The sequence below is a fragment of the Syngnathus scovelli genome, chromosome 22 (genome assembly GCF_024217435.2).
Source record: "Syngnathus scovelli strain Florida chromosome 22, RoL_Ssco_1.2, whole genome shotgun sequence".
Lineage (NCBI taxonomy): Eukaryota > Metazoa > Chordata > Actinopteri > Syngnathiformes > Syngnathidae > Syngnathus > Syngnathus scovelli.
In genome coordinates, this window is record NC_090868.1 from 4,511,119 (window position 1) to 4,531,611 (window position 20,493).

Below are 20,493 nucleotides of genomic sequence, written 5' to 3' on the forward strand. Positions count from 1 at the left end.
CGTTCCTTTATACACTCCAACACTCCAAATGACAGGAATTACGATTTGAAAGACATCTAGAATGAGGCAGGAGTCAGAGAAAATGACCAAAAATTGTCCTTTTGAAAGTGGCACCAATAACCTAGCATCAAAAAGAAAGGACCTGGCCACTACATTAGGTACACCTCCATTCATTTGGGTCAGACAAAAAAAAGTTTAAGAAAATGAAAGTGATTATTATTTTTCTTTTTTTTTTTTTAAATCAAAACGAGAAATCCAAATCTCTTACAATGGTGGCTGCTTAGCAGCAAGATGCCACAAGATGGCAACAAAGGCAAAAAAAAAAAGACAGGGCTTTACTTTGAGCACAAAAATAGAGAAGTTATATTCCTTAGAAAGCCGATTATTCACCGAGGTTATAGAACACGGTAATCTGTCCCGTGGATTGTACTAGTGTGCCTAACAAAGCGGTTGCTACAAATGTAAACAAAACAGAATAAAACCACACGAAGCCGCTCGGATTTGAAGAGGATGCACAACCTTCATCCATTTCCAAGCACTCGAGCGGCACTTAAATCCACAGACGGCATTGTTATTAAGTAAGTCTGCCACAGCGCAAATGACAACAAATGCTCTGCACGCTCACTGCAAATAAAGTATAATGGCGCATATTAGCCATCTTGCCAGGAACGATTTCATTGCGGCGCAATAAAACAGCTCACAATTAGAGAGCAAAGAACAGTCTTGACTGTTAACACCGACGGAACGTTTACGCAAAGTGATTATTAAAAGCCCGGGAGAGGGCAAAGACGATTGCGAGACACGGTAATAATATATATAACATGGATGTATGCTCATTTCCATTAGCCTGTCTATGGAGTTTCACACAGATGTTAGCATTAAGCTAGCAGACATACGTTATATAAAATGTCCAAACTCATTTGCTGATTCCTTAATCATTTACCATGCCCCAATTTCAATTAGTAGTCAGTTGTAGCTAAGATAAAAATATAGTGTATAGTTTATAATATAAAGTATAGTGTTCATACTTCACCATTGTTTATGCTAGTTTTGTTAGCCCGTTTGTGGCGTTTTACACACTTAGCAATAAGTTGGTGAAAAAGTTATGCATTCCCATGGGCTCACCACCTGTGGGAGGGGCCGAAGGGGTCGGGTGCAATGTGAGCTGGGCGGCAGCCAAAGGCGGGGACCTTGGCGGTCTGATCCCCGGCTGCAGAAGCTGGCTCTTGGGACATGGAATGTCACCTCTCTGGCTGGAAAGGAGCCCGAGCTGGTGTGCGAGGCAGAAAGATTCCGACTAGATATAGTCGGACTAGCCTCCACACACAGTTTGGGTTCCGGTACAAGCCCTCTCGAGAGGGGCTGGACTCTCTTCCACTCTGGAGTTGCCCACGGTGAGAGGCGTCGAGCAGGTGTGGGTATACTTATTGCCCCCCGGCTGGGCGCCTGCACATTGGGGTTCACCCCGGTGAACGAGAGGGTAGCCTCCCTCCGCCTTCGGGTGGGGGGACGGGTCCTGACTGTTGTTTGTGTCTATGCACCAAACAGCAGCTCAGAGTACCCACCCTTCTTGGGGTCCCTGGAGGAAGTGCTGGAGAGCGCTCCTTCTGGGGACTCTATCGTTCTACTGGGTGACTTCAATGCTCACGTGGGCAATGACAGTGAGACCTGGAAGGGCGTGATTGGGAGGAACGGCCCCCCTGATCTGAACCCGAGCGGTGTTCTATTGTTGGACTTCTGTGCTCGACACGGATTTTCAATAATGAACACCATGTTCAAACATAAGGGTGTCCATGTGTGCACTTGGCACCAGGACACCCTAGGCCGCAGTTCGATGATCGACTTTGTAGTCGTGTCATCGGATTTGCGGCCGCATGTTTTGGACACTCGGGTGAAGAGAGGGGCGGAGCTGTCAACTGATCACCACCTGGTGGTGGGTTGGCTCCGATGGTGGGGGAAGATGCCGGTCCGACCTGGCAGACCCAAACGCTCTGTGAGGGTCTGCTGGGAACGTCTGGCAGAATCTCCTGTCAGGAAGAGCTTCAACTCCCACCTCCGGCAGAGCTTTTCCCACGTCCCGGGGGAGGCGGGGGACATTGAGTCTGAGTGGACCATGTTCCGCGCCTCCATTGTTGAGGCGGCCGACCGGAGCTGTGGCCGTAAGGTCGTTGGTGCCTGTCGTGGCGGCAACCCCCGAACCCGCTGGTGGACACCGGCGGTAAGGGATGCCGTCAAGCTGAAGAAGGAGTCCTATCGGGCCGTTTTGGCCTGCGGGACTCCGGAGGCAGCTGACAGGTACCGGATGGCCAAGCGGAACGCGGCTTCGGCGGTTGCTGAGGCAAAAACCCGGGCGTGGGAGGAGTTCGGTGAGGCCATGGAGAATGACTTTCGGACGGCTTCGAGGAAATTCTGGTCCACCATCCGGCGTCTCAGGAGGGGGAAGCAGTGCAACGTCAACACTGTTTACAGTGGGGATGGCGTGCTGCTGACCTCGACTCGGGACGTCGTGAGTCGGTGGGGAGAATACTTCGAAGACCTCCTCAATTCCACCTACACGCCTTCCATTGAGGAAGCAGGGCCTAGAGACTCTGAGGCGGATTCTCCAATCTCTGGGGTCGAAGTCACTGAGGTAGTTAAAAAACTCCTCGGTGGCAAGGCCCCGGGGGTGGATGAGATCCGCCCAGAGTTCTTAAAGGCTCTGGATGTTGTGGGGCTGTCATGGCTGACACGCCTCTACAACGTTGCGTGGACATCGGGGACAGTGCCTCTGGATTGGCAGACTGGGGTGGTGGTTCCCCTCTTTAAGAAGGGGGACCGGAGGGTGTGTTCCAATTACAGGGGAATCACACTCCTCAGCCTCCCTGGTAAGGTCTATTCAGGGGTGCTGGAGAGGAGGGTCCGTCGGGAGGTCGAACCTCGGATTCAGGAGGAGCAGTGTGGCTTTCGTCCTGGCCGTGGAACAGTGGACCAGCTCTACACCCTCGGCAGGATCCTCGAGGGTGCATGGGAGTTTGCCCAACCAGTCCACATGTGTTTTGTGGACTTGGAGAAGGCGTTCGACCGTGTCCCTCGGGAGGTTCTGTGGAGGGTGCTTCGGGAGTACGGGGTGCCGAGCCAACTGATAAGGGCGGTTCGGTCCCTGTATCACCGATGCCAGAGTCTGGTCCGCATTTCCGGCAGTAAGTCGGATTCGTTCCCAGTGAGGGTTGGACTCCGCCAAGGCTGCCCTTTGTCACCGATTCTGTTCATAATTTTTATGGACAGAATTTCTAGGCGCAGCCGAGGCGTTGAGGGGGTCCGGTTTGGGGACCTCAGCATCGCGTCTCTGCTTTTTGCAGATGACGTGGTGCTGTTGGCTTCTTCAGGCCGTGATCTCCAGCTCTCGCTGGAACGGTTCGCAGCCGAGTGCGAAGCGGTCGGGATGAGGGTCAGCACCTCCAAATCCGAGTCCATGGTCCTCGATCGGAAAAGGGTGGAATGCCCTCTCCGGATCGGGGATGAGATCCTGCCCCAAGTGGAGGAGTTCAAGTATCTTGGAGTCTTGTTCACGAGTGAGGGGAGGATGGAGCGTGAGATCGACAGGCGGATCGGTGCAGCGTCGGCAGTAATGCGGACCCTGTACCGGTCCGTTGTGGTGAAGAGAGAGCTGAGCCAAAAGGCAAAGCTCTCAATTTACCGGTCGATTTACGCTCCTACCCTCACCTATGGTCACGAGCTATGGGTCGTGACCGAAAGAACGAGATCTCGGATACAAGCGGCCGAAATGAGTTTTCTCCGCAGGATGTCCGGGCTCTCCCTTAGAGATAGGGTGAGAAGCTCGGTCATCCGGGAGAGACTCGGAGTAGAGTCGCTACTCCTCCACGTTGAGAGGAGCCAGATGAGGTGGCTCGGGCATCTTATCAGGATGCCTCCTGGACGCCTCCCTGGGGAGGTGTTCCGGGCATGTCCCACCGGTAGGAGACCCCGGGGACGACCCAGGATGCACTGGAGAGACTATGTCTCTCAGCTGGCCTGGGAACGCCTTGGGATCCCCCGGGATGAGCTGGATGAAGTGGCTGGGGAGAGGGAAGTCTGGGAGTCCCTCCTGAAGCTGTTGCCCCCGCGACCCGACCCCGGATAAGCGGAAGAAGATGGATGGATGGATGGATGGAAAAAGTTATGCAATTGCTGTGAATAAATTTGCATCATTGGTTTTACAATTAGTTTGAGAATAGATTATAACTGTGATTAGCCTATTGTTGATTGATTTACTTGCTATTTGCCAAAAAAACTACTCTACCACCATCAAAATTTTTGTTTGGAACTCAAGACAAAATACACGCTGAGTACCACTGTATTGTTTCTACTAAACTTTTTTTTTTTTTTAATGGGACTATGCAAAAGATGTTCTACAAAAAAATCTAATTTTTGTACAGGATTTATGCCCAAAAGAAAAGAATAAATACATTAAGCAAGAAACATGGACACGCTTCATTAGCTCGAGTAGACCACATAAAATTATGTGCAAAATAAGTCCTATCTACTTTTTAAAGTGCCCTAATGTCTTCTGTTATGGTTGCTTTTTAAAAATGTTTTCTGACTAAACAGGACCATTAATATAACAGAGAGAAAATGGATGGATGAATATACCCTAAAAAAAAAAATCGATAGAAAGTCATTTTTACCTTTACAGTCTTCATTGTTGCTTCCAGCTATATTTTTCATGAGCGTCACACCTCAAAAAACAAACATAAAAACATCAATTGCACTGTTGGAAACACGAGACGCAGAAAAAGAATGGATTAACAGTTTCTCTTCAACAAAATGTAAAAAGAAGATGTGCTCTTACCCATGAGGTCATCTGCTGTCAATTAATTATTGACATTCGGATTAAGAGCAACCAAACTAGCAGCCCCAGAAGGGCACATTAAATCATTTGGTTGATATCTGACACGAATTTAATGTAAAATTGATGATATTGTCATTTAAAATCGACATAGGCGAAGAAACACACGACGTTGGCACTAAAAACAAATATGGGATTGATTGGACGACATCAGTCAGCTGGGACAGACCGAAGAAGTGACCACATCTGACGCGAGTGTAGCGCCTCTAGCTGGACAAATTTAGAACTGCATCCTGGCGCCATAAAATTCATGTTCGCAATCGTCATAAAATCTTTCGATTTTATTCACGCAGCAAAGCACTAGCATTAGTAATGAAAAGAATAATCGTCATTTGGACCACAAAACAACATTCTAATGTTTAGAAATTAAAATCAAAGTGTAAATAATGAAGATTTGTGCGTCATTATCGATTGATCTGCTGTGACGACTCCTGACGACGAGCAGGTGAAATATTATTATTATTATTATTATTATTATTATTATTATTATTATTATTATTAGAAAAAAAATATAGGGGCAAATTAGGAATCAGTGCAAATTCTGAAAAAGGTTCACTTGCATCTCACCACTATAAAAAAAAGGAATATAGCACAGTTATGTTTTTTTCTGGGTAATAGTTCGTCATCATGATCTCTCTCCTCTGCTCCAAATCAAAGACAGCTCTCAGCATCCCTTGTACTCCATCACCCGCTCCTCCCATCAGTGTGCATTTCTCCCTATTTTGATCATCACTTCCATCTACCTTCTCTTCCTCCTCCTCCTCCTCCTCAATCAGTTTGCAGGTTTGAGAAGGTCAGCGGAAGATAAGTGCAATTCGTATCCGTCTGGCATCTTGCTCGCCGCAGATTGCTTCTGCTCGCCGTCACACCGGTGGACAATTCACCTTTCACCTTCACTTTTGTCTTCAATCTGCCTTTCAAAAAAGGTCGACTTGAATCCCCATGTGAATGTAACCAAACTACAGTGAAATCAAATGAACCTTTGCTGATATTAGGGAAACATTCAAATGTTGCACCATGTTTTGCAATCTTAAAAATGATGCATGCAAAATAAACCTTAAGTAATTCTTACATGTACCACTAGAGGGAGCCCAAATAGTACCATTGTTAACGGGTGTTTTCAGAACCTGTGGGGCCCTAATACAGAGCCTCAACGCACATCATATTATTTCCATAGCAACCTTGTGTCCGTACATATATGCAATACACCAAGATGAGTCAACAGTTCCAAACACTTTGCTGCCACCTGCTGTTTCAATGGTGTCATTCCCCCAAATAAATGACATACTTAGCCTTCGCCTCATTTGCCGCACGGTAAGCCATCGCATATTACACAAATAAGCGTCCCCCCCCCCCCTCTTGAATTGCACCTAACAAATGAGTTTAAATAAGGCCGTTTAGGTGTAAGTGCGGTACTTCATCACTTCCAAGCGCAATCATTACCGGGGCCCGACGCACAAGTGGCCGGCTCGCTGAATTATGCATGTTTGTTTGTTGCTTTCATTACGCCAGCAGGCGTCTGAGGCAGAATAATAGAGGGTTTCCCAACGTTATTATGTGGTGCTTCCTCATACTTTCTGCTTGGAGGGATGATGAGCACTTTGGGGGCCGCATCGAGCGTCATGGCTGAAACGTTTTCTCGTTTCTTATTTCTGCCCCGCGAGTCGTCACTTGTACTTATTTGCCATTTGGGATCTAGCTGCAGTGAACAAGCAGTATTATTTTATTTGTTAAAAAATGACATACATTCAAGAAGCTAAGGCTCACGTATACTGTGTGCGCCAAAAATAACATTCATCTCATGCAAATGGAAGTCTCGCCTCCAAAGAAATTCCATGCATGACAAGGAGAGAACAAAAGAGAGATTTTGTTGTGATAGATTTTTTTTTTTTTGCGAGTTTTGTGTGGGAGTTTTTAACAGCCAGCACAGTTGAAATGGACGTCTATAGTTGTCAATGGCAGGGAATGAGTTAACCGAAAGCTTTTTTTGCTCTCTTATTGAATGTCTTTTGATTATGCAAGGACTGTGTTTTCAAAAGTCGTCTTTGCGGCTTGATGAGCAAAATCGCTCCATTCTGATAGACGTGCGTGGCTCGGTGCTTTCCGGCTTGTCAAGCAGTCGGTAAAATTCCCAGGAGGACTCCAGAGGCAGTGCCTCACCTGCCTCCTATGAGTGCACGTGCCTGCCCTCCATCGATGGTTCTTTCTCTTCAGCCCGTGTCAGTCGTAACACCATTTCTCGGAACTACTATCTTCCCTCGCTCACTTCCATTTCATTCCCTAACTTGGTGTTTGCTTGTTTAAAATGAAATGGAGGAATTGTTGGCATTTGAAATTTCAATGCTGCTGTGGATGAGTCCAGAGTCGTGAGGGAGGCCTCGTGTACGACTCTGAGCTAGAATCTAAACAACAGCGCCACTTAGTGGATTTATCCGGTACTACAAGGTGAATCTCAACCAAGATTGATCAGTGTCAAACTGGTTGGACGACTTTGCGATGAATGAACGCATAAATACGTCAAGTCGTGTGAAAACATTTTCATTTCATTTTTTTATACTGAGTTGCCTGACCGGTTCGTTTTTTGTTCGAGTAGTGTCAAACAGCTGCGGAGTATTCCTCCTCCCCCACTGACCGACCCAAATCTCTTGTGATGGAGATAAACTCTTCCGACGTCTATAAAGACAAAAAGAAAAGATTAAGCAAACATATGGGGAGACGACTGTTTGTGCTTGCCTTCAACAATTACTATGCAGACACAGGGCATAGATATAGACCCGGAAAGCAATTTATTTGACGATGTAACTAGCAATTGTTGTTATTACACGGAAAATCAATTCAAGGAGAAAATCAACTTAGAGCAAGATATATCAATAATACACTTCAACAGTAGGAGTTTATACGCAAACTTTGATAAGATGAAAAACTATTTACAGCACTACAACATGCAATTCATTATAATTATGTGAGCTACCGAGCAGAAGGTCGCCTCCTTTTCATGCACCTGCAATGGAAGATTTGATGGATGCAATGTATAGTGAAGGCTTCTATCCAAATCATTCAACGACTACAAATAACATGACCAAACAAGCAAACCAAGCGGAATTACCACCCGCTCGGCATCGGTAATAGACAATATTCTTACGGATGAGATGACAGGTAAATTGGAAAGTGGATTATTAAGAAACGATACCGCTGATCATCTGCCGGTGTTTGTTATCCATGAATGTAAACGTAAGAACGTAGACAACAGCAAAGTCAACAGACACGGAGGAGATGAAGAAGAAATGGCGCATTTGGAAAGGATCCGATAGCTCGAGACTGGAGGAATGTTGACGACAAAGAAGATGCTGATGCAGCCGTTAGTTTATTTCGGAATATAATTTTTTGACCCTATAGAATAAAAACGGTCCAATTCAGCGACCAAAGAAAACGTCAAAAGGACCAGATAAACCGTGGTCTGTTGACTGCCTGCAAAAAAGAAAAAAAAGAAGAATGAATTATATGAAGATTTTAGCCAGCACAGAACTGAGGAGAAAGACACTAGATACAAAAGAGATCAAAATAAACTCACCGAAATTCTTCGAACACGTATGAAAGATTATTACAGTAAACTGTTGGAAACAAATCAAACAGTTTACTGTAATTGGTTGATTGGTTGATTGATAAGTGTGGGATATTGACTGATAGTCAATATGGTTTTAGGCCAAAACGATCTGCATCTTGAGCTTCGATTGACCTCGTGGAAGAACTGTCAACAAGCATTGACGACAAGAAGTTTGCCGTAGGAGTTTTGGCCTTAGATGCAATTAATCATGACCTTTTGCTTCAAAAATTGGAAAGGTATGGGATTAGGGGAATAGGGTTCCGTTGGATAAAAAGCGACTTAGAACAGAGGCAACAGTTTGTGCGGATGGGAGAGAAAAATGCTTTCAAATATAACCTGCGGTGTTCGGCAAGGGTCAATATTGGGACCAAAATTATTCCCATGATGTATTCATGATAGAATGAACACCTCTAAGGTTTTGAATTTTGTCATATTTGCCGATGACACAAATATCTTTTGTGAAGCAGAGAACCTACGACAACGAATGGAGACTGTATCCGATGAGCTTGCCGAGCCAAGCTGAAACTGTGGTTTGACTCCAATAAATGATCTCTTCACATAAAGAAACCCGATCTTATGATCTATCCCAAGAGACATATGTACCTATTGAAGTATTGCGTGATAAAACCAGATTAGATAGAGTTGACAACAAGTCCTTTCTGGGAGTAAGAATTGACCACCGTCTCAGCTGGAAACCGCAAGTCAAAGGCATCAGTTCAAAACTGGCAAAGACCGTGGGTATACTTTGTAAAGTCAGACGCTTACTGAACCGGAAAACAATGTACACGATGTATACTGCTCGCTGCTTCTTCCTTGCATGTCCTATGGTGTTGAGGTATGGGGCCTTACCTACAAAACCACCCTAAAGACAATGCAGAAAAAGGCAATGGGAATGATCAACAATGTTGGCTCTTGTGAACATACAAACAATTTATTTATTAAATGACAAACACTAACATTTATGGTTCGGTTAGCTTTCAAGATGGCACAAATTATTTAGGACGCGAAAAAAAAAAAAAAATTGCTCCCTAATAATATACAAAAATGGTTCGTAGGAAGTGTCGACAGTCTCGGAAGGAGAGGGAATTTTTTACACCCTAAGGTGCGCACCGCACCGCACCCTCAAAAGCATGTGCATGTCGGTCAATGGGGTGAAGCTATGGAATAAATGACCTGCAACGATCAAAGAAAGTAAACACGTTGGCCAATTCGAAGAACACTTGAAACATTTTGCAATAGAAAATTACAGGAATTGAAATCCACTGCCTGTCTGTTTTCACTCATATCGTCCATATCTTATTCATTCATTCATTTATTTATTTATTCTTCTTTACAGAATAGTACTGTATACGCTGCTTTTCATTCTAAAATGATCTTCCTCTGATCAATCAGGTTTTCTCTGTACTTTGAAATAAATAAATAAATAAATAAATAAATAAATAAAAGAATTAACCGCCATGTTAAGATTTATGGTGTATAAAAGGGGTAGGAAAAAACAAGCAATAGCTTCTTCCTCCAAGTTGATGTATGTGCCTTATTGGCATCACATGAAATTATGTGAAAAAAATGATTTTTGTGTTTGGTCGATCGATCTCATGTTCAAAACTAGATGTCACTTCATTCATTCATATTAAAAACCCCAACCAAAACGTACTGCAAAATACAGTTGCGTATGGAATGAAGATTTAACGAATTAACGATCCTCACGTAATGGAATTTTACAATAAAGCATAAAAATGCTCTATTGACACTAGGTTGACTGTTTTTATTTTGACATTTCAAAAAGCAGCGGCTTGGTGGCGCACTGGTTAGCACGTCCAATTCAACCCGTCCCAACTTTGATTACCATAGTCCAAGTGTCATCCATCTTGCCAGAAGTGCCCCAAATAAAGCGGAAGTGCCCTAAATGGAATTGGAAGAGCCCCGGAGAAACCGGAAATCACCTCAAATAAACCGGAAGTGCCTTCACCGGATGTGAACCGAAAAAAAAAAAAAACAACAACAACAACCACCCACCCGTCTTAACTAAAAATTCTGCTCATTCTCGATGGGGCATCTGCTCAAAGTGCACATTTTCCCAATTCAGCCCGTTTCCAATTCATGTTTCAAGATAGGTTACTACCTGTAGTTTTCGTTTTGCTCCTGTGTTGGGGGGGGCGACGTTCACTCCCACTCATTCGCTAGGCCTGGCATTCAATATTTGCATCCGTTTCAAGTTTGCTGTCATTTGTAGCATTCCCCAAGAACCTGTTGCGCTTTGTTGGATTCTGTCCACAATTTGGGGAGCGCGTTATCTGCGCCTCACGGCAAAAGCCTTTGCCGATCACCTGTTATCCAATTTACTCACTGCGTGCTCGTTTGATTTCTTCAGATTTAGGAAAATGCAAAGACACTGAAGCAGAAATTAGACTTAGACAGATTGCTTGAGTTCAATCACAATTCTTGTTCAAAAAGCTCTGTTTTCAGGAAAGTACAATACAGCGCTGGGCCCTTCAAGAGCGGAAAGTCTCCATTCAGAAAAGGCAAAGTCCAAGGTTGTTAGATCAGTTTTATATTCAGTAGCACATTGTGGGCCGGGATTGATGGGCGATGAGTCTTCGGGGTGGGGCAAGTTCGAAGGAGAGTCTGCTTCCATGGGAGTGGTGCTGGTTATGGGCGATTCGGTGTGTTGGTGGGGGGCTGTTGGTGTGTGTGTGCGTGTGTGTGTGGAGGGGGCTGTTGTCTTCCATCCCGTCTCTCGGCCTTGGCGATCATCTTTGGCCGAGTTCTCGGGTGGCTCCTTCTGGCACCTGCTGGTTTTATCTCCACGTAACCTTCCTGTAAACATTCTTCTCCAATCTTGGACATACACTGTCGTACCTCATTCAACCGTATCTTTTCTTTGTTAGGCAAACTAGTTCCCTCTGTGCAGAGCGTTCATTAGTAATCAAAAATTGGCGTCTAGCATTCGTCAAAACATAAGATACAATCAAGTACTGAACGGTCAAGACGACTCTGGCCGTGTCCATGATTCAGAGAAAAAACATCAGGCATGCATTCCACAGTTCCTCTCAGGGTCATTAAGCTATTTAGGCAATATATCAAAAGTCATTTGTTATTTCAAAGTCCTCAGAAATATATCAGAACATAAAGTTATAGAAACCTTTCTCATCACCACTTCTCAAAAATGTCGTTATGTCTTCTTTATTGATTTGGTGTGTAGGTATAATTATATGCTTAAAATGTTTTTTATTTAATATGTGAATATACTTGTCTGCTTATGTACTTTATTCAATGAGGTTTGAGCATATCTGTTCTTGTAGCTAGGCAGGACTTTTTGTATTTTGACCTCATTCCTTCAGCTTCTTTGCCCTCACACGCAATTTGTACAGCAGTTGTGCGCCGATTGGCCAAATGTTAACGTAGATTGTGCGCTGACTGGTCAAACGTCAGCCGATGCCTTGGTCCTTCATAGCCTTCAAAGGTTCTCTTGCACACACGCCCGCTACAGACAAAAGAAAGCAGAGGCGGGTGCAATTTTCATCGCTTTTATTGAACCGAAATCACAACTTCAGACAATTATACATACACGAGCTGCTGGCGGCCCAATCCCCCTCCCTTCCTCCACACTCGCGCGTCATTTCCTGCCCAAGCCCCCCCATCGCCCTCACCTCACCTCACACTTGCCATCATGCGCCATAAGAAACTCTCAGGTGCCAGCAGTACACATGGATGATCATTTTTTACTACAAGATAACTTACTACTCTATGAATAAATGAATCAATCAATGAATAATTAGCAGACGGCGTCTTTGTGAGCGCGGGGCGCCCATCATTTCAACTCATGTAAGAACAAGAGAGAGCTTACGATTGGATTCAGTCGACGGAATCGATAAATGTGTCAATTCAAGTAAGTCGGCCGTGCTACCCGCCGCCTAGAATCCCAAATAAGAACAAAAGATAGCTTACTCGTGTTATTGAAAAGATCTCTGACGAAATAGGTTGAATAATTAACAGATCCAATCAAGTGTTTGTGAGCGCCCCTATCATTTCAAATCGTGTAAGGACAAGCGAGAGCTTACTATGAATGATTCAAAGGACTGACTCAATAATCACTGTTCAAATAAACAGCCAGCCTGTTAACTCCAAATAAGCGCAAAAGATACGATAGGGAATAAATTACAGCTCCAATGAATATATAATAATGTATCATTTCAAATCACGTAAGGTAGCTTTACTTTTGGTAAACGATTCAACCGATTGAATCAATCAATGAAGAACGAACCGATCGAATCGAGCGTGAGCGCTCCTATCGTTTCGAATAAGAACAAGAGATAAGCGTGCTCTGATTCAACGGCTTGAATAAATGATCAAATAAACAGTGTTACGAGCGCGCGTCTGATTCCATAAGGAGTAACAAAAGATATGATTCACTAAATGATGAATGAATCATCAAAGGCAAAAAGATAAATCATGAATGATAAGTGAATGGTCAAATAACCACGATAATAATATATATATCAACGATGAATGAATCGTGAACGATGAAATGATCATCATCGTGCGCATATTCAATACGTATAGGAGTAATAGATCCAAGAATTCCTCCAGACTGGTTAACAAAAGGTAGCTTACCATGACGAAATGATGGACTCGATCAAATCATTCAACAGTGCTACACTGACAATAATTGAGCGAGACGATACCAACACGGATAAGAGCTTACTCTCAATAATAGATCAAATGGACAACTGAAAACAAAGTCAACATTGTTAATGAACCGAGATCCCACTAAGATGGATAGATAACAAAAGGTATTATGAATGATACATGCCTAATTGGATCAAAGAAATGGATCTCATGACCTATTTTAGAGGCGAGTTGCTTATTCTGCTTCATTCTCAGAATGCTACGTTGAGGCGTTTTTTTCCTTCTTCACGATGAAATTGGGAGTCAGTTCGAATTGTTGGCTTGTCCTTTCGGGTCGTTTGCGCTGACGCGAATGAACGAGGACGGCTGGCCCAATTTGCACGTGATCGATCTCAAGTGGAAAGGTAATATTTGAAGTCAAATGTTGACATTTGCCACCAGTTCCGCCGCGACGGGGGAGCACTTACCTACAGCAAGCGTGCCGTGCCGTGCCGTGCCCCCCCCCCCTTTGTTTCCAGTGCCAATTCAAACAACAAAGACGACGACAACTAAGCGGCTGAAAATGCAAAGGTGAGCCTGGATCGCTTACTTTTTGACGACACCGATGACGCATTTGCAATCCAAAACATTCGCTCGCAAAACTAAGTCATAATCGTACGTCCATTTGGATCGTGTGGCCGATTCAATGATTGGGAAGATTCAAATGCTGGAGTGAAATCAACGGAACAAGGAAAAAAACAAAAACAAACAAAAAAAGGCTTTGCCTGCCGCTCGCTCCACTCTGGCCGCTCGCTCCACTCTGGCCGCTCGCTCCACTCTGGCCGCTCGCTCCTCCCGCTCCAAAAAGGCAAAGTCAGCCCCCCCCCGTCGCACTTCCATCCGACTGAGGAAAAGCAGACAGCCGCCGGTTGGCAATCGCAGAGGAGGAGGAGGAGGAGGAGGAACAACAAAGGAGCGTAAAAAGGAGCAAGGTGCCGGCCGGCAACTCACCCGGCAGCCGCCGTGTCTAAAGCATCCAGCAGAGATGAAGGAGGCTGGTCATCAGCAGCAGAGCGACGGAGCAGGACGCGGCCCGGGCGGCCCCAGGGATCCCTTCGAGAGCAAAGGTGACGACAATCATTGGCCTGGGCGAGGCAGGGCGGGCAGTGACATGGAAGTACTCACCTTTTCCGTCAGTCGTGATGCTGGGGGGGGTCTTGGCGATGGTGCCGTTTTGTTGTGTGTCGCAGTTGTCGGCCGCTGTCGAAAACAGGGAGTGAGTGACACATTCGCAAACAGGGCTGACGTCAACCCGAGAAATGGCGGCGTACTCACCGCTAACGCTGAGAGTAAAGTCGGGGCTATCGTCCGGTTGACCGCCAGGGTAGCTTTTGGCGCGGCAAGTGTATTTAGCGGCGTCCGCCGGTTTAGCCACGCTGATGGTCAACTTCTTGCCAGCGACGTTAGCAGTGGTGGGACTTCCGTTCTTCTTCCAAGTGACTGTTTCGGCATCACCGGTGACCTTGCACTCTAAGGTGACGCTGCCGCCTGCACAGGCAGAAGCTTTGCCCTCGATTTGGACATCGGTGATGGGAGCTGTTGGGAAGAGGAAGTGAGGCGGCAAAGTTTTGAGCAAGGGTGCATCGGCTGAATTCCTTTCGTGGCAACAATCCCGCGGCGTGAGAGCTACCTTGGACGGAGACCGTAAATGTTTTAGTGGTTTGGCCGTGCTTGGCCTCGTAGGTCCCCGCGTTGTCTGGCACCACGTTGGAGAGGCCCATCTCTTTCTTGTCGCTGTCAGTGAACTTGATGCCGTCAGTCACTGGCTTCGCCCCGTCAGGTAACTTCTGATGACTCCAGCTGACAGCGGCGGAAGGAACTCCGGAGTCCATCTTGATGGAGCTCCCCTCCACAACTCCGCATGGTTGGCCTGCGTTGCAGGGGACTGAAAAACCCCAAAAGAGTGCTACATTCACCTCAGTGGTCAAGTCCGAGTGCAGGCGTTAAAAAGCAGCAGACGGTGGGACGCGCCGCCGAGGGCGCGCGCTACCCGATTTTGCTCTGCGCTCCGACAAATGTAGCCCACTACGGCGGCGGCCGCCATGCTATCGGCAAAGGATTTCAGCCGAGGGTAAGAAAAGGAGTTGCCCCGATTTCTTCTGAGAGCAACGTTTGCTTTTCTCCCAGATGGCAAAGTGGCAGGCACGTTTGAATTTCATTCCAAATTGGAACCATTTAAGCCGCCCGCTTTGCACGTGGTGTCTTTCACAAAACGCAACGGTCGCTCAGCGATACGAGCCGATTGTCGTGCAACTTACCGGCTCCGACGAGGATTGAGAACTGCTTGGTGGTGCTGGGGGGGGGACCGTAGGTGGCAGTGTACGTGCCGCTGTCCGCAGCGCTCAGGCCGAGCAATGTCAGTTTTGTCTTTTCATTTGAAGGGTCATATGTAACGCCACTCGGCAACTCGTCGGTCTTTCCCGCAAAGGCCCATCCGACAGTGACACTCGAACCGGCTCCTGACTCCAGTTTGAGATTGTCGCCAGCACTGCAGAATTTCACATGGCCAGCCTCGCCCCCGCAGTCTGGGCAAGCAAGGAACAAAAGAATAATATGAGCGACAGATTTTACAATGGATCGTTTGCTTTTTTGCACTCATTGCCGTGGCAGAACATTCCTTTCAAACGATTCTCACGGCTACTTGGTAGCCGGCGTACGCCATCAATGGACACAAACCACGTGCGACGCATCAGACGGGCGAAGTACAAACAGCCAATCACGTTGATGATGTTGATGATGATGTTTTGCACAGCGACAAAAGCCCAGAAGCAAGCGGCCGACTCCTCGTTTGAGACCTTGCCAATGGCTATGATTCAGTCGAAATGACGTCGTCGCATGGACGACATCTCTCGATGCGGGGAGAGAGCGACTGATTTTGTTTTGGAGGCTCACGAATTGCAATCTATCAATGGAGCCTGTTTTGCCTGTTTGAAACGAATGCAATTCTTTGTCATCATCATCTTCACTTTATGACAGGCAAATCACGTGAGCCGATATTGCCAATATAGACTTGACTTGATTCAAGCAATAAATGCAACACGTACTACGTAACTTACTGCCCAGCAGGCGGCCTTGTTATTCCATAGAAAGCACTTAGCCGCTTGCTCGCTCTCAAATCACCTCATCTGTACACGGTATTCAGTCAATACCAATGAAGGGACGGACGACAAGTAGCAACAGTTACTCGCACTTTTGTGGGAGCCCTCAAAGCAAGACAATCTTTTCAAGGGAATCCCATCGACGAGCTTGTCTCACTCAACGAGCGCGAGTGACTTGGCACCATATCTGCGTGGTGGCTCAATGAAGTTTCAATCGGTCAATCAATCAATCAATCAATCAATCAATCAATCAATCAATCAATCAATCAATCAACAAGTGCCATTTTATGCCGAGAAGAGGACACTCAAATAAAGGCAATTCACTTCAAAGTGATCAGCGACATTAACTCAGGAGCACAAGATAGAAAACGACAAAAACTGGCTCAAACTGGTGGTGGTGCGGACAAACGAGTAGAGAGAGAGAGAGAGAGAGAGAGAGAGAGAGAAAGAAAGAAAGAAAGAAAGAAAGAAAGAAAGAAAGAAAGAAAGAAAGAAAGAAAGAAAGAAAGAAAGAAAGAAAGAAAGAAAGAAATGTCGTTGGCGACATAAAAACAATGAAGGCTGCTTTGACAATTGACAAAGTGTCGTGTGAGGAAGCTTTTACCCGCTGACTCGGCCATCCTGGTCAGGGAGAGCAGTAGAAACCACACAAGTGCGGGGCGCAGCCTCATGATGAGCAGTTCGCGGCGGCCGCGGCGGTAGAAACTTCGGCGGACCATCGTCGGGCGCCTTGGGTGATCAACAACTTCGGCTGCGAGACTCTCAGACAGCGAGGCAGGCTGGCAGGCAGGCAGGCAGGCAGGCAGGCAGACAGGAACGGCGGCTCCAACTCGTCAAGTGTGACTGACCCACGGACGCGACTAAAGTGTGCCTGCCCTAGCCCGCACCGCACCGCACCGCACCGCGCGTGACGTCCCGCTGCTTTGACACGTTCAGCCTTCGTCGTCTCAAAGCTTCTGCCCAAGTTGAAGGCTTGCTTGCAAGTTGCCGACCAATCAACTTTATTTCCCTCACCATGCAGTCAAACAAAAAGGAGCAAAGGAATAGGTCAAACGGCCAACATGACGTATGGCGCTGCTTGCTTGAATTGACGCCGTTTCGCTTCTATGTGGAATGGAAAAGTTACCAAGCTGTGTCTCTGTGCTCCGATGGAGCAACTATGTTTGTAGAAATAAATACGATTAATATAATGTTAATAATATAGAAATAATATTTACACATTGCTGTTGCGCCCTCTTCCGTTGAATCGCTGCCCACGACACGACCCGTCACGGAAAGGCAAGCAACTTTGAAGTCACGAGGCATTTGCAATGGAAACCTTTGACTCTCAAGTCATCCTAAAGACACAACGTTCTTTTCCCTCCATCGCTCCCTCCCTCCATCCCTCCCTCCGCGTTGAGCAACCTTCTCCAGACCTTTCACGCCGCAGCCGCTTTGCAGGACAAAGGCAAAGGCAAAGCTGACCCGGCCGAACCAACCAAAAAGCACTTAGCGGCTTGATCTCAAATCAAGCATGAGATCCCACAAGCCCGCCCGAACCCCACAAGCCTTCCGTTTGCATGACGAGGTCACATGCAACACGCGGTGTGACCTCGAGCTGCAGTTCTCCATGGCAAAGTTGCTTCAAACAAACATGTCACACCCAGTTGGTTCTTTATTGGCCAGATTGTCTTTTCTCGGCCATCGGGTTTACACCCCGGGTGTCAAACTCGAGGCCCCGCCAGAGGTCCCAAAGCTGGACAGGAGCAGCGTAAGAGCCACCCATCACGTCACAAGCTCTCGGGACCTGAAATGGACCGGCCACATAGACTCTGTCCGGAAGAAGGCCCAGCGGAGGCTGTACTTCCTGAGACAGGTTCATTCAACCTGCCGCGAGAGCTTCTGAAGACCTTCGCCACTGCCATCATCCAGTCAGTCCTCAGAGGCACCTCCATCACTGTCTGGTTCGGATCGGCCTCCAAACAAGACAAGCGCAGAGTGCAACGGACAGTCAGCACTGCAGAAAAGATCATTGGAATCAGCCTCCCATCGACCCAAGACTTGTACCTGTCCAGGACCAGGAAACGTGCAAGGAACATCTCTACGGACTAAAGGAAAATGTGCTTTCGGGAGTTTGCAAACATATTTTTTAAGGTTGTGTTAAACTTATAATCATATTAATATCTAGTATTGGAGTGCTCGTGTGGATTGGTGGGGGCGAAGAATGTGCAGGCAAACTGCATGAACTTGTTTTCTTCGAAGTGTTGTGGAATAGGCCCAGATAGGGAGTACCGGACGAGACCACCTCAAGGTCGGTGAGGAACGAGAACAACAGCACGTCTATGAGACCGGGCTTCGAGGGGAAAACCCAACCGCCTGACCTCAGCGACACCTGGACGGGAGGAGATGGCCATCGACCAATCATCTCACAATATTTTGCATGCTTTAATATTCATATTGTGTTTCTTTAAAATTGGGCAACCCGGAAGAATGTGTCGTCTTTTGGTGGTCACAAAAACGCACGAGTTTTAGTGTGAGGGACCCGGGACCCAGGCCTGTATTAGTGCGCTTTGGTTTGGTTTGGTTTAGTCAAAGTTTAGTCAAAGTTTAGTTTAGTTCAGTTCAGTTCAGTTCAGTTCAGTTCAGTTCAGTTCAGTTCAGTTCAGTTCAGTTCAGTTCAGTTTCGACCCCTCCAGAGGCGAGCACAAAAGTCCCGGGAAGATGGACCTCTGTGACTGCTCGTGGTCGGACGTGACCTCACCGGGTGTACGATGGAATTTTCTTTCTGTTTTCGAGATTCAAGAGTTTTTATTCGCCATGCAGAGAGGACACATAGACCCAAACAGCGTGTCGACAATTCAAAAACGGTGTGGAGAGCAGGGTGTTATTCCACAGTGATGACTCGGAGAGTCCAAGAGTGGTGCGAGTTCTCATCAGAGCGACAGCCTGGGGGAAGAAGCTGCCTCTGCGTCTGCTGGTTTTGGCCTACAGAGCTCTGTAAGGCCGTCCGGAGGGGAGTAGTTCAAACAGACTGCAACCTGGGTGAGAAGGGTCTGTAGAGATGTTCTGTTAGGTTACGGATTTTAGTTATTGATCTGACTCCAAATTGCGATCAACACTTAACACCGAAATGGCTATGTCCTAATCCACACACTGGCGCACCTAACAATTTTGCGAGTTCGTTCTGTCAAAGAGAAGACCAGTAGATCAATCAGACCAAATTTACCAATTATTTATTCCTGACAAAGCGCACTAATACAGGCCTGGGTCCCGGGTCCCTCACACTAAAACTCGTGCGTTTTTGTGACCACCAAAAGACGACACATTCTTCCGGGTTGCCCAATTTTAAAGAAACACAATATGAATATTAAAGCATGCAAAATATTGTGAGATGATTGGTCGATGGCCATCTCCTCCCGTCCAGGTGTCGCTGAGGTCAGGCGGTTGGGTTTTCCCCTCGAAGCCCGGTCTCATAGACGTGCTGTTGTTCTCGTTCCTCACCGACCTTGAGGTGGTCTCGTCCGGTACTCCCTATCTGGGCCTATTCCACAACACTTCGAAGAAAACAAGTTCATGCAGTTTGCCTGCACATTCTTCGCCCCCACCAATCCACACGAGCACTCCAATACTAGATATTAATATGATTATAAGTTTAACACAACCTTAAAAAATATGTTTGCAAACTCCCGAAAGCACATTTTCCTTTAGTCCGTAGAGATGTTCCTTGCACGTTTCCTGGTCCTGGACAGGTACAAGTCTTGGGTCGATGGGAGGCTGATTCCAATGATCTTTTCTGCAGTGCTGACTGTCCGTTGCACTCTGCGCTTGTCTTGTTTGGAGGCCGATCCGAACCAGACAGTGATGGAGGTGCCTCTGAGGACTGACTGGATGATGGCAGTGGCGAAGGTCTTCAGAAGCTCTCGCGGCAGGTTGAATGAACCTGTCTCAGGAAGTACAGCCTCCGCTGGGCCTTCTTCCGGACAGAGTCTATGTGGCCGGTCCATTTCAGGTCCCGAGAGCTTGTGACGTGATGGGTGGCTCTTACGCTGCTCCTGTCCAGCTTTGGGACCTCTGGCGGGGCCTCGAGTTTGACACCCGGGGTGTAAACCCGATGGCCGAGAAAAGACAATCTGGCCAATAAAGAACCAACTGGGTGTGACATGTTTGTTTGAAGCAACTTTGCCATGGAGAACTGCAGCTCGAGGTCACACCGCGTGTTGCATGTGACCTCGTCATGCAAACGGAAGGCTTGTGGGGTT

At 46.7% G+C, this 20,493-nt stretch overlaps 1 protein-coding gene and 1 long non-coding RNA gene across 7 annotated transcripts in view; both read right to left on the reverse strand.

Annotated features, from left to right (window-relative positions):
* LOC125992364 (uncharacterized) overlaps nt 1-20,493 on the reverse strand; it is a 102,467-nt gene that overhangs the window by 42,227 nt on the left and 39,747 nt on the right. For 3 of the 6 annotated variants that reach the window (XR_011086191.1, XR_011086188.1, XR_011086187.1), the window contains one exon: nt 4,665-4,715. This is a non-coding gene — a long non-coding RNA (uncharacterized lncRNA). Of the gene's footprint in view, nt 1-4,664; nt 4,716-4,828; nt 5,280-20,493 lie in introns of those variants that run through there. The other 3 variants (XR_011086189.1, XR_011086186.1, XR_011086190.1) reach the window with 3 other exon arrangements.
* LOC125992344 (hemicentin-2-like) lies at nt 12,003-17,616 on the reverse strand. The gene is made up of 7 exons (XM_049761291.2): nt 16,860-17,616; nt 15,416-15,682; nt 14,788-15,042; nt 14,433-14,693; nt 14,283-14,357; nt 14,109-14,210; nt 12,003-14,001 (listed from the first exon to the last, which is right to left on the reverse strand). The coding sequence occupies exons 1-6, from the start codon at nt 16,972-16,974 to the stop codon at nt 14,125-14,127; spliced, it is 1,059 nt and encodes a 352-aa protein (XP_049617248.1). The 5' UTR covers nt 16,975-17,616; the 3' UTR covers nt 12,003-14,001; nt 14,109-14,124.